This window comes from Carassius auratus, chromosome 23, assembly GCF_003368295.1.
Source record: "Carassius auratus strain Wakin chromosome 23, ASM336829v1, whole genome shotgun sequence".
Lineage (NCBI taxonomy): Eukaryota > Metazoa > Chordata > Actinopteri > Cypriniformes > Cyprinidae > Carassius > Carassius auratus.
The window spans coordinates 10900351-10915466 of record NC_039265.1 but is presented as its reverse complement, the minus strand read 5'-3'; the positions used below and the strand labels follow the sequence as shown (position 1 = coordinate 10915466).

The following is a 15116-nucleotide window of genomic DNA, read 5'->3' as shown; positions in this document are numbered from 1 at the left end:
ACATTCCCCTCCCACGCGCCTGGCGTCCTTTAAATACTTGCGCTGCGCTTTAAATAGCAGGTGTGAAAAACTGTGTCCCTACATACACCACCACCATCATCATCATCATCGCCATCACCGCCGCAATGTCCACCGCCAGCGCAGAGACCACCGCGCAGCTTCCGCCGGCCGCGGGCAGGGTGTTCTTTCAGCCCGGCGTGGGCTGCGCCGGCGCCGGACCGATGCAGCGCGATGACCCGGTGCAGAAAAAACAGGGCAAAGTGACGGTGAAGTACGACAGAAAAGAGCTGCGGAAGAGACTCATACTGGAAGAGTGGATCATTGAACAGCTGAGCGAACTTTACAACTGCGAGGTAAGACTGGACCCGATCCGCAACTGCATTAAAGCCTTTTAATTTCGATAATTATTGATCACTTGATTTTTTAATTTAATTATGTTTTATTTCTGTTTTTATGCGGATGGTTAATTTTTATAATTTATTTATTCTCATTGTAAAATAAATACTAAATACTAATATTATTTCGTTGCAAAAACAAAAATAACTATATATTTTTTTTATTTCTGAATAAAAATACATTACTTTATATCGTAATATATTATCAATCATTAAAGTTCAGACTGTTGTTATCTATTCTACTGTATTTTATACACCGTGTATATATACACACACACACACACACACACACAAAATACAACCATATAGATTAATAATTTTAATATACCATATATGCCATATTAATAATATCTGCCAATGTGTCCCTTATCGGCCAGGCAAAATCATTAGTTTTCAGCTTTTTTGCAGTTCATTTATTACTCTTCTTGGAGTAACTTGTGGTTAAGTGTCTTGATCAAGGGCTCAATGGTTATGTAGTGCATCAGCTCTTGATGGGTTTAAAAAAACAAGGTTTTTAACCTCAAAGCTACACCATTCCCTCGGGTTTATAGGTTGATGAATTGGTCTTCTTTGTGTGATTTAGCTGTGATGTAATGCATGACGCTACAGCTATAGGTATCTTTAAAGTGTGGCATCCTTCAGCATCTCTGCTCATTTGAAGATGACCGAACGTCATTCTGCTGACCTCTGTGAGGTGTCGTATTGCTCTGTACAGAGTGCTGCTCTCTTTTGTTCTTTCTCTATCCGTCTCTCTCACTTTTTCTGTTCTGCAGCAGCTTGCTTTTTTTTTCTGCTGATGCTGTGTTGGCCCCAGAGAGACAAGAAAGAGAGAAACGACTAGTTTGACCTGTAAGGCAAAATATCGTTGAAAGGATTCTGTGTTTCCAAAGTCTGAATAAAAACCAGGAAATTGATATTTATAATCGATATGTGTTTAGAGTCAGATTACTGATGGCAGTAGTTCACTGACAATCATACTGCAGTGGCATCCTCATGGTGTTATGTACTGGTATCTGTGTGAGTTATATTCACTTTTTTTCTTCCATGTTAATTGTCTTTATTATGATAATCCTTTAGATGTCTGCTTTGAGCTTGTACATAGCATTTGTGGCAAATAAAATGCATTTTATTTGTGGTGTTAATAAAAACATCAAATAGGATGCTGTTTACAAGCTCAAGCATTTAATCAGATTTAACATGTGAGCTCATAAAGAGTGTTTACTTGGGTGCATTTAACGACCCATCACATTTACACTGAGACAAGAGGAGGAAGTCACACATAGCCAATAACCGTTCACAACTCAATGTCTGGGCACCCAGTAACAGCAGGTTACAGTAGACTTCATGTAAACAACAGGACTCTGAATTTTAGTACTTTTGTTGTGTTTTTGACTCTTTTTTTTTTTTTAAATGTCCTCATAGTTAATTTTTTAGTTGTAAGTTCTAGTGCTTAGTTTAATTTGATTTCATTTAACATTATTTATTTTTTCATTATAAGTAATATTTTATTCATGGTTTTAGTTAACTATAATAACCCTACCCTTGACAACAGGACATGGTTAAACATTTCCATTCAAATAAATATTCTGGCAACTTGACTCAGTTATAGTTTTTTTTTTAGTTTTTTTTATCACTATTGGGATACATTTCTGAAAACTTTGTATGGTTCAAAACATGTTTTTTATAAAGTCTGTTACATTTGGTTTTGGGATTGAATGTTACAAACTCAAATCATTTTTAAAAAGAAAAGGGAAAAACAGAAGCATGATATTTAAATCATAATCAGGGTTATAGTTAACTAAAACTAAAACACAGGGGCGTGATCTACCGGGGTGGCATAGGGTGGCAAATGCCACCCTAAAAGAAAGCCTTGCCACCCCTGCTGCCACCCCAGTTGGCAGCAACGAATTAAAGGTTATGGCCAATTTGAAAATGTACGAGCGCGAATCTTTCATGATTTGTGATCCCGCTCCGAATTCCCAAACTGATTCAAATGATTCGCGGTCCCCAAACTGACTCAAATGATTCGCGAACCCGCTTTGAACTCCCGAACTGACTCAAATGATTCGCGAACCCGTTCCAAACTCTCGAACTGATTCAAATGATTCGCGAACCCGCTCCGAACTCCAGAACTGACTCAAATGATTCGCGATCCCCATAACTGACTCAAATGATTCGCGATCCCGCTACGAACTCCCGAACTGATTAAAATGATTCGCGATCCCCAAACTGACTCAAATAATTCGCGAACCCGCTTTGAACTCCCGAACTGACTCAAATGATTCGCGAACCCGCTCCGAACTCCCAAACTGACACAAATGATTCGCGATCCCCATAACTGACTCAAATGATTCGCGATCCCGCTACGAACTCCCGAACTGATTCAAATGATTCGCAATCACCAAACTGACTCAAATGATTCGCGAATCCGCTTTGAACTCCCAAACTGACTCAAATGATTCGCGAAACCGCTCCGAACTCCCGAACTGATTCAAATGATTTGCGATCCCCAAACTCTTAATAATTTACAAAGAATTAATATACTGTAATATTTACTGTAATATCCTCTTGTTGCTATAAAAACATACCTAAGCCATCAATAGCCTTTAAAATGGCTTAAATGCATTGTATAAAAAATAATGAGGCAATAATGATTGGTTAATAATAACACTGTTAAAATACATAATGCAGGCAAATGCAAAATAAACAATTTATGTACATGTTATTACAAATGCCATGTGATTGCTGCTACACTTACAGGACAAAATGCTTGTTTATAAAACGTATATATATTTAATTAAAACTTTTTTTTTCTGAGGTAGTAGATGAACTATAACAACTAATACTGAAATTTTGAAAAAATCATATAAACATTTAATTACTAATAGACCTATTAAAAAAAAAAAGTTCCAATGAAAATGATAAGAATGCACAACAAAATTACTAAAACTTTTCCTAAATTTATGATAAAAAAAGAGAAAATATAAAAATGAAAACCTGAACCAGATAATTTGGTTTAATGTTAACCCTTTAAAGGTTGCTCTATGGCCTCCTTGAGTACAAGTATTAACTATTTGCAGTGATTGCAATGCATTGGCCAATCATTGAGTCTTAGAGCTTAACTGGCTTGCTTTATAGCATCACGACTATGACTCAGTCGATCAGAATGAGTGACAGCACAGCGTAGATTAGATGAATTTGTCCTATAGTGAGAGAATGTATCCAACAGAGAAAAAGTGAGATAAAAATGGTGTAACGTTATTAGGATTTTCAGAGGTTAATTTCTGTGACTTCTGGGAGAAGAGGATTGGGGGAAAGGAATTAGAACAGAAGATGAGAGTAAAGTAATTAAAAGGCATTGGATGGACAAATTCAATAGAATTAGAATAGAATATGTTTAGCAGACGATAAAACAAAGGAAAACAGGCAATTTGATGGTATAAAATTATAGAGATTTTTGGACTGGGAATTGAATCCATTTCTGCTTCGGGAAAAACAGCATGTCACCTCATACACACACTAACGACCCTCAACTATAAAGATGTGTGTGTGTGTGTGTGTGTGTGTGTGTGTCCATTTTCACAGCATGATCTCTGCTTTCTCAGCAGCCTCATCTGTGGTTACAAGGCTTACGAAGAACAAATGTAGGCTGCTTTTGTTGCGATTTGCATGTATCTGTGAGTCAGAGCTCTGATGGGCTTTGTCTTAGTAAAACAGGTCCATCTGGAGTTCATTAGCGTATTGAACGAGGTGGTTACGTGCAAGCATGGAGTCCTCAAATCAATGATGCTCACAAACTGCTGCCTAAGCTGTTTTCTGCTGAGGATTCTGTCTATTTTGGGCAGCGTGCAGCGGTTTGCAAGCATGCAGATTCTCTCTGTGTGATCATGGATGAATAGTGCTGTGAGAGGATGTGAAAGCTAATTCAGTAACACTGCTGTACTAAAATCTAATCAGAGTAGCAATAAAAGACACCACCAAAATATGTGGTTACAAAGAAGATGCAAAGTGTGTATTATTTCAACTTCATTATAACTTTATAATTTTAATAACTTGCAATGTAAATAAATATTCTGGTATTACGACTCAGTTTTTGCATACTTTTTAATTAATAACGTGGGGGAAATTATTGAAAACCCATGATTCTGTGTTGTTTAAAACAAAAAAATTTGACTGTGTTTTGGGGTTAAATGTTAGAAAGTTAAAGATTTTAGAATGAAAAAAAAATTAAGCATGATAATTTAACAGTAATTAGGGTTGTTATAGACAAAAAATATACAATTAAAATAATATATATTTTTAATTTTTATTTTAGCTAGTTATTTTAAATGGATGAACTAAAATAACTAAAATTTAAACTGAAATAAAATAACTTTTAAAAAGTCATACTAATAAAAATGAGAAGATCATGCAACAAAAATACAAATACCTTAACTAAAATGAAATTGAAAACAGAAAATCAAAAAAAATAATTTAAAATATTAATAAAAGCTATAGAAATATATATATAAAAAAACTGATAAAATTAAAATGAGAACAGAACACAAAAATTAAACCTAATTCAAAACATGAATAAAAACTATCATTAAATGTAATGATGAAGGACATGATAAATGAATAAAATAAGTAAATAATAATGTATTATTTGAATTTGTAATATTTATATTTAATTATAGTTAATGAGCAATACTGAGTCACAGACTGCAAACAACTATTTTCCTGAAAATGGCAGCTCAACACACTCTGCATACTGACACACAACACAGCATAAAACACAGTGAGATGTGTCCTCTACATTCAGCCTATATGCCCCTGTCTGCAAAAGATACCCACAACCCCCCTCTCTGCTGTCTTCCTCTGCAGCGAGGGGGGAAGGGGTTTGTCTTTGATGCTGAGCGCTTCAGGGGTCTGTCTGTCTCTCTGATATCCCAGGCGCTGCTTTTCATTCCTCGCTGACTGTCTGTATTGGTGCAGTGTGTTTGTGTTTTGTATTACAGATGATCCTGTTGGCGTTTTTTTGTGTTTATCTTGGATTTTAACCTCTGTTTGACCTTGTAGTAGAAGCGCCATGACTTTTTGAACAAAGTGCATTTTAAAAGCAAATTCCGAAAAGCTAATTTGTATTGGTGGTTATTATAAAAACACAATTACTGTACATAATACAAAAGTATTTGTCTTAAACAGTGTGACACAAATGCATGCTTACATTGGTCACACCGATTTATAATTATTTTATGCTAGTCAAGGCTGAATTTATTTGATCAAAAATACAGTAAAATTTGTAATATTATTACAATTTAACAAAACTGTTTTCTGTTTGAATGTATTTTAGAATGTAATTTATTCCTGTCATGCAAAGCTGAATTTTCATCATCATTACTTCAGTCTTCAGTGTGACATGATCCTTCAGAAATCAGGAATAAATGATACATTTTAAAATATATTTAAATAGAAAAATGGAACACAGTAATTTTAAATTGTAACAATATTTCACAATATTACTGTTTTTACTGTATTTCAAATCACATAAATGCAGCCTGTAGAGCATTTATTTATATATAAAAAATAAATAAAATAAATTGACTAGTATATTGTATAAATGTCAAGACCTGCACTTGCACTTGCATGTTGCATTTACATTACATACTTGTTTTATTAAACTATATAGGGTTGAAATTTGTCTTTTTTTACTAAGGGCACTACTAAAGCACTCAAAAAATTACTTCATGTCACCCTTGCCTTGTAGAGACCAAATTTATCATCTTCATTCTGCCAATAGGGGGACCCTGATCATAATTCACTCGTGACAAACAGAATATGCATGCATGCACGGAGTATTTCATGAGCACATATGTGCGCAGTACAGTATAGTCTGCTTGTTTGGGTTGGTATTCAGTCGTGGTGTGTGTGTGTGTGATTTCTCAGCATTGCCGCTGGCATTTCTGTGTACATTTCACACCTTCCTGTAAGACCTCTCTCACACCAATGCCTGTTTGCTTTTCTTATCTGAATCCTCCGTGATCTGACCTGTCTGGTTCATGAGGGAGGGAGACGGCTTCCCTCTGCTCTGTGTTTGCAGAAGAGACACCAGTCGACAGCACGATGAGACCCAATGCACAAATAGGTCAAGTGAAGGTGTCTGTGCTGCTTCTGCAGTCTGGAGCGCTCATTCAACTCTCTGGCCTGACAGCACACACGGTCACTACCCACAATCCACCTGCAGGGCTTTTCATTCACAATAGACTGACATTACATGCAAGCCACTGGAAGGAAAAATTGTTTCCTAAAATGATTATGATACTGTAGTGGCCATAAATGATTACTCAAATGAAGCATTAATGATAATGACAAGAAACCTTTATAAATGGACTGCAATGTCAATATATAATTTTTTTTAAATAAGTAATACATGAATTGCCATAAAAAATTAAGTTATTAATGTATATTAATATAGTAATATTAAGTGTATAATAGAATTAATATAGAATATTATCAAGTGTGTGTGTGTATGTGTGTGTCTATATATTATATTCAGTTTCTCATAATATTCAGTAAACAATTATCACACACACATATTATATATATTATTAGTGTTTAGTAGCTAAATCATACATTTATTTGGAAGAAAATGTCAGTTGTGCTTGTATGTGCAATACAACAACGTTGAGGTATTGCTAATGTGGTTGCTAAGTTTTTCTGGTGTTTTTGGATGTTGTTATGTAGTCTCCAGACTATCTGCTTGGTGCACCAGTGTGAATGTAGCTAATTAAATGATTATTTGAGAAGGCTGATGGCCTCTGTGTCAACTTATCTTGACTGATGTTAGATCAGTCTGTGATTGATTGGTCATGTCTTGGCGGTTGCATGACTGATGATCTGCTGATGGTTGAGCTTGATCTGCTGGAGTCTTTGTGGCTGGTATTGTCCCCTTCAAAGAGAGCACACACACAGACAAAGGTCTGAAATATTAGTTCTTCTAATGGTGAACGTGTAAACGCATGATGAATGAGCCAATCTGACAGCAGACAGGCGACTGATTGGATCATTATTTTCAGCTCTAATAAGGTTAAAGGCACTATGCTAGTGCACTAAAAGGTTGATTTGTCAAAGTCTTCACTGAAAGTGCATATGTGAGTGTGTCTGCTGTTGCAGATTTATAGTGTTAATATGCATGAATGTGCATCCATTAGTGTTTGTCTTAAGAGTAAAAGTGTGTCAGAATAAATGTACATGCATTCACAATATCCACCTTTTGTCTGGATGCACAGCTCATAGAGATATTCTTGAGGAAACTCATGAAATTATTCATATTTTTGACAAAATCTCTCTTTTAAAGGTATACAAACATTTCTCGATGCATCATTGTCAGTACTCTCTCACCTTATGAATTGTAGTGTGCATTTTCTTCTCAACCTCCCACGCTTTCTTAACACACACACACACACACACACACACACACACACACACACACACACACACACACACACGCACACACACACACAGAGAGACTCATCCTTATTAACTCTGCAGACCAGCACTAATCATTTTAACCTGCTTCTCGCTAAATCTCTCCTTTTTTCTGTATTCTCTCTCTCTCTCTCTCTCCCTCAATTGAGCTGCTAGTAAACTCAACATATTGGAATATATATATATATATATATATATATATATATATATATATATATATATATATATATATATATATATATATATATATATATATATATATATATATATATATATATATAAATGTTAAGTATTAATAAATAAATACATTTGAAATGCAAATTCTGAAAGATTATTTATACCGTTGGTTATTCAGAAAACAATTCCTGCATGTAAAAAAAAAGTGTCTTAAACACTGTGGCACAAATTACACATAAACATGTTTACATTTGGTAAGACATTTTGGTTCCTTCAAAAATACTGAAAAAACAGTAATATTGTGAAATATTATTGCAAATTTAAATAACTTTTTCTGTTTGAATGCATTTTAAAATGTATTCCTGTGATACAAAGCTGAATTTTTGGTATCATTGCAATAAATCAGTGCTGGTGTCCTAAAGTATATGAAAACACTTAAAATCCTAAATAAATACAATTTAAAAAAATCCAACATAATGCAGGGTAACGTGGGGTAAATCTGTACAGCGAGTCCTGGATTTGTCCTTGGATCTGCCAAACAAATGCAGAATTAGCTGAAACGCTCACAATCCCTGGCACTCACACAGACAGAAATGACAAATGTTGTTTCATAATGATTGTGTGTACGGATGATGTATATTATTCCACCGCTCTCATTTGCCAAACAAGCCAAAGTGATTGCTACATGGAAACACTTCCCTCTCCTTCTCTCACCTTTAAAGAGGCGAGTGTATTTATAGAGCTCATCTCATCTGTCTGTCATCACTGGCACATTCTGGTTAATGACCCTTCAGAGTGTTCCCTGATGTTCTCTAGACAGCTATTTAAACGGCTCTGATCTACATATAATTCAGAATTTCTTGGCTGCTGATCTTATCTAAACCACATCCATCCAATCTGCTAGAATTCCTGCACTAATGAAGAACAGGAAATTAATTGCTTGGGGGTTTCTTTTTAATTCTTGGTGGTTTCGGAACTGCAAAATCCTTTAAAAAAAAAATAGGCATAAACGAAATCTCATTTGTGATTTCTCACTCTGTGATGTGTTCACTTCCACTAATGTTGCCTGGTCTCTGCTTCTACAGGAAGAGGAAATGCCAGAGGTGGAGATAGACATTGATGATCTCCTGGAGGTGAACAGTGAAGACGAGAGAGCCATAAAACTACAGGTAAAGCCCTGTGATGTGTGAGCATGTGTTTGGAAGAGAATGCATTTTCTTATTAGTTCACCCGAAAATAAAGTATCATTTGCTCACCAGTGGATCCTCTGCAGTGAATGGGTGCCGTCAGAATCAGAGTCCAAACAGCTGATAAAAACATCCCAATAATCCACACCACTCCAGTCCATCAGTTAATGTCTTGTGAAGTGAAAAGCTGCATGTTTGTAAGAAAGAAAATCCATCGTTAAGCTGTTTCAAGTTTAAACCATTGCTCCTCGCCAAAATATGAGTCCATAATCCATAATAACACTTCTCTCAGTGTAAAAGTCCACCCCCTGTCAGCCTCTCACATCAAAAATTCACAATCATATCTGTTTAGATGTTTTGAACTTTTTTTTTACTTATAAACTATAAAGCTTGATCTGTGCATATTTCTCTCCTGATTCAGATGAGATTTTTTTTTTGACTTGAGAAAGCAATATTAAGGATTGTTGACTTGTATTAACCCAGAAGCAATGGTTTGATGTTTACAAGATGTTAACTGATAAACTAGAGATGTGTGGATTACTTGTGGATTATTGTGATGTTTTTATCAGTTGTTTGGACTCTCATTCTGATGGCACCCATTCACTGCAGAGGATCCACTGATGAGCAAGTGACATAATGCTAAATTCCCCCAAATCTGTTTTGCTGAAGAAACAAATTCATTTACATCATTATGTACATCTACAGCTAATTTTCATGAGGTTTTTATGTTTTTAACTAGCTAGCTGAATCATCAGATCTGATTTAATATCACAGATATTTGAAAGAAACTCTAGCTCCTCCTTGAGGGTGGTGTAAAAACACCTTAAACATTAAAAACCAGGGCCACCCTAGCTGAGAATTCACTCTGTAGTCTAGTTTAAGTCTGTAAATCCTGAAGCTTCTAAAGTTGTTGGTGGGTGTCTCAGTTGGTTGACATCTCTCTGTTTCTGTCCCTCAGGAATCACTGTCAGACTGCTACAAGCCCACTGATGTAAGTCATAACGTAAAATATAGGCCACTAACACACAGCTCTGTTCCAAAACCTACTTAAATGCCTACATAGACAATATTTTAAGGCATCATGGATGCATTCACAAAGCAGAAGAAGAATTTATAGCCACATTACTCTTCCTTATATTTTTATATAAGTAACAGTAGTCAAATATATAAATAAATACATACAATAAGTCAAATTTTGTTTGCTGTTCACAAGCAGTGTATGTGGCTCGCGTGACTCACTGCATGAGTGCTTCATATCAGTAACTTATGAGGCTGCATTTTTATTACTACAAATGCACACACACCGCTTCAGGACATGCTAGTGGATTTCATATAAATGCATTGGCCTGAAAACATGTGTGTGCTTAAAGAATTCATTCAACGCTATGAAAATCATAAGAGCTTCCGTAGACACAATAACCCACTGACCCACACACATGCAGATGCCTTTGCTCTAACTGAAACACACGTTTACTTGATTATTGAAATTTAGAAGTACATATGTTGTTTTTATTTGTTATTTAATTATATATATATTATATATATTATATATATAAATATATATATATTGTAGTTTATTATATATACACACTATGGTTCATAAGTTAAGAAAAAAATTCCTTAAGAATATTATATTCACTTGAGGCTGCATTAATATGATCAGAAATACAGTAAAAATGGTAGTATTGTAAAATATTATTACAATTTAAAATAATCGTTTTCTATTTGCATATATTAAAAAATGTATCCCTGTATATGCAATATTGAAAACAATGTATCAGTATTTATTATTATATATGAATACATATTATATATTATATATTACTGTCACTTTTGATCAATCTAATACAATATTAGTAATGAAACTGTATAAAAATTAAATAATAAAATATGAATTTCTTTAAAAAGAATTTGTACTTTATTAATGAAAAATATTTAATGTAATTTTTATCTTTAGACATCTAAATAGACACTAAAACACACTCAGTGTATGCATCATTATCTTATGTTAAATGAGAAGCAAACACACACACACTTCCAGTTCTCTGTAATCTAATCACAGACCCTTAAACACCAACATGTGCTCTTGTTTGAGTATGGGAGCATTTCCGCTGTCAAAACCAACCACGTGACCTTGCAGCTGACCTACAGCCACAGGCTTTACCCTCACACAGACAGTCATTGAGCAGAAGAGAATACATACAATCTGTCTCACTCTCTCCTTCTGTCTCGCTCTCTTCACCAGGACTTTGTGCGCGAGCTCCTCGGCAGGATAAGAGGAATGAGAAAACTCAGTGCTCCGCAGAAGAAAAGCTTTTAAGTGCTCGACAAATGCCAACGACAATCCAGCTACCTGAACTACAGGTCCCACAATCCATCACTCAGCACAGAGTCGACCTCATACAGCCCTCAAGCACTCCCCTATCCCGGGATTCATGTCAATATACTAGAGTTCATTTTCCAAGGACCCTGACTTTGTTCAGTACACCTAAATTGAGTCATCCGTTTCCCATAGATCACACAATAAATCCAAGAGTGCAAAGTTCATCCGGGACACAGTCAAACAATCTCAGCAGCAGCCGCGTGGGACAGTCTGATGCTCCTGTCCTCAACCTCTCAATGGGTCACATTATTACACTGTTTGGTGCAGCATTACAGCTATTTTTATGACTATAAAGCTATTTTATATAGCCTATTGAATGTTTTTCCCCTAAATAACTGTCTTTGGTCTTTTTCAAATCATCTGATCCTGGATCAGCAGTGATATCCATCAATATCTGGTTTGTTAAATTTCATAAATTTGCACAACAGTCATTCTTCCCTAGAATCCGTACTTCAGCAAAGCATTATTGAATATTTAGGTTCATGAATAATAATTGGCCAGAGTGCATATCAGTCTGTCATATTTTTCACGGCTGTGTTAATCTTTCAAGAATATTGAACTGTTCTTGAAAGGTCTGTGGCTAAAATAACTACTTTCATAAAGTGAAGATGATTGTGGTATGATAAAAGTTCAAAGATTTTGGGTGGGATGTGATGGCAAGGTAAAGAAATGAGACTATATTCGGAAATAAAGGAATAGTTGATCCAAAAAGGCAAAATTTTCTTAAAATGTATTCTTAAACCTCAGGCCATCCAAGATGTAGATGAGTTTGATTCTTCATCTTGTTCAAAGAAATCTAGCATTCCATCACGTGCTAACAGCTGGATCTTCTGCAGTGAATGGGTGCCGTCAGAATGAGAGTCCAAACAGCTGATAAAAACTGTTTGGACAAATGCTTCCGGCCAAAATATAAGTCCATAATCATGTTTGCTATCAGCTGTTGGGATTCTCATTCTGATGGCACCCATTCACTGCAGAGGATCTATTTGTGAGCAAGTGATGTAATGCTATATTTCTCCAAATCTGTTCTAAAGAAGAAGCAAACTCATCTACACCTAATTGGGAGTAAAATTTCAGCATTTCTTTTATTTCTTGGGTGCATTATTCCTTTAAATACTAGTTGAGTGCATTGCATTGTGGAAGTATTCTAAACCATACACTGCATATTTTGGCAAATGCATTCATGTAATGTAGCATACATACTGTATACTGCTGTATTAGTAGCTGAGCGTAGTATACTAGTATTGTGAACATAGCCTGAGTTTTGTCAACAAGGGCTGAAGTGGAGTGGATCTTATAAACAGATATACTGTGATGATGGTAAGTGTTCATCTAATGATCAAGCTGGATGAGGTATCTAGTTTGACTCGAGACATTACTGAAAGCACGTAAATCATTGAAGTCTAGGCTTTTATCTCCTTTTTCCTCATACAATTTTACATGGAGGTTGCCAAAGAATATAAAATTGTTGAATATTAGCGTATTATAAAGTGCTATTGGTGTAAATTGGTACATGTATATTATGTTTCGCTCTAAAGAACATTTAATCTTCGTGTCATTGGGTGTCATGGGTCAGATTTGTGTTTGGTGGTGTAAGTTGTTAAACTAGGGATCCAGGGGAAAAACTATGGTGCTGTTAAACTTTTAACCCTCTACAGCGTGGATGGACGGTGTTTTTTGCAGGCCGAGAGAAAAAGGGCAAAAATAAACAGAGATTCGCTCTTGACTCTGGATGAATCTTCTGTTCCGCTATCCATTTCTGTCGGCTTGCATCTAAATATCGTTGTGGATTTTAAGGAGTTTGCGCGTTTTCAAGTATGTTTAGACCCTTCTCTCAGAGAAGAACTTTCAGGATTTAGGCTGATCTCTTTTTTATTTTATTTTATTTTTGTTTCTAAAACGTTAGAGATGTATTTGAGTGTACGAAAGCTTTATTTATGCATGTTTTATTGGCATGATAGGAACGTTTTGGATCGCTTAAGCGATGATTTGTCTTTTTATACATTATAACAAGTATTACTCTTATAAATATTAAATTCACAACTTTTTATTAATTTTTATTGACTGTATAACTGGGTGTTTTAAATTGTTAGTTTTTTTAGATATATGTAAAGTGTGTTCTTTTGTGCTGTTCTATTTAAAATAAAGGCAAAATGTCTGAATTGTTATACACATTCTTCTGCTTCGTTTAATTTTATTCACACAAATGTACAGTAGATCAAACATGTCTGTGTAAGGTGTGTGTCATGCAGTTATGCATTATGATGAAACACGTTTTCTGGGTTCTTTCAGTCACAAATTTGCGTCTCATTAACGAACATGTCACATTAATCCTGAAAATGTATTTATCTGCTTACTTGATACTCTTGCTACTCTATGCTTATAGACTCTTGTTGTCCAATTAAGATTCTCACGAGTCCTCCCTAAATAATGTGGACAGATCTGTCATTTGTCTATAATTCTAGTAAGTCGTATTCAAACATCTTTCCTTTCTGTTTTCGAGAACGTATGTGACACCAGCTATGCAGTTTCTGAATCAAATTCAGTTAAAGTAAACTTGCTACACAAGCATTCAAAGTACAGTACAAATATGGGTTATTGCTCAGTTGATTGATTTTTCAAAGTAAAAATTTTATTTATTTTTTTGTTGTATTTTGTTTAGATTTAAAGGAATAGTTCACCCTAAAAAATAATATTTGCTGCAATATTATGGATAGAGAAGTCATATTTTAGCCGGAAGCAATGGTTTTAAGTTAAAAATGTCTCATTCTGACTCTACTCATTTATTGATAAAGAAATTATGTAATGCTAAATTTCTCTAAACGCTACATCTACATCTTGTGACAGAACAGATACAGTACATAACACATGAGACTTTATAGCAACACTTTCCCTTTAAATTTCCTGACCCACTTTCTGAATGCGCGTGCATGTGAGGAGAATGTCTAATGACAGGCGCATGCTCTGGATCTGCACCCTCCAGATTTGCAACACAACCCATTCAAATGCCATTTAGCTCAATCAACAATCTAGACTGAAAGGGTATCAGGGTTTATATGCAAGTAAACCAGACTTCAGGCCTAATTTGATTGTCATCACTGCTGTTGTCGACCATTATAGCATCATATGAAGATGTGATGTGGGCTAACTGAGGTAGCCCTATTTAACTCTGATGTATTCTCTAAATCAAGCACCGGTCAGCATGCTCATCCTCCCACTTCGTTTTCCGACAGCCATCTCTGTTGCTCTTTTCCTGCACTATTGTCCTCTTTTCATGTCTTTTTCTTTCACCCTGCTCTTGTCTCATTCATTTGTTTCTGTTACTCCCTTATTTCTGTCATGCCAGTATTAGTGAGTGTGCCAGAGGACAGGAGAAGACAGAACCGTAGCATCTGCCATCCAGCAATGCAATCAGTGGTTTGCCATGCGAGGAAGATTAAAAAGCCACATGCAGCAGAATTCAAAATACACATTCCTCTCTGCATTTCCCAGAAGCACTAGGAACAC

General features: G+C 35.4%; 1 protein-coding gene across 1 annotated transcript; it reads left to right on the top strand.

Annotated features, from left to right (window-relative positions):
- ppp1r14c (protein phosphatase 1, regulatory (inhibitor) subunit 14C) lies at window positions 1–13777 on the top strand. Its single transcript, XM_026199742.1, has 4 exons — window positions 1–353; window positions 9125–9208; window positions 10185–10217; window positions 11472–13777. The coding sequence occupies exons 1-4, from the start codon at window positions 126–128 to the stop codon at window positions 11544–11546; spliced, it is 420 nt and encodes a 139-aa protein (XP_026055527.1). The 5' UTR covers window positions 1–125; the 3' UTR covers window positions 11547–13777.
- Window positions 13778–15116: the final 1339 nt, after the last annotated feature.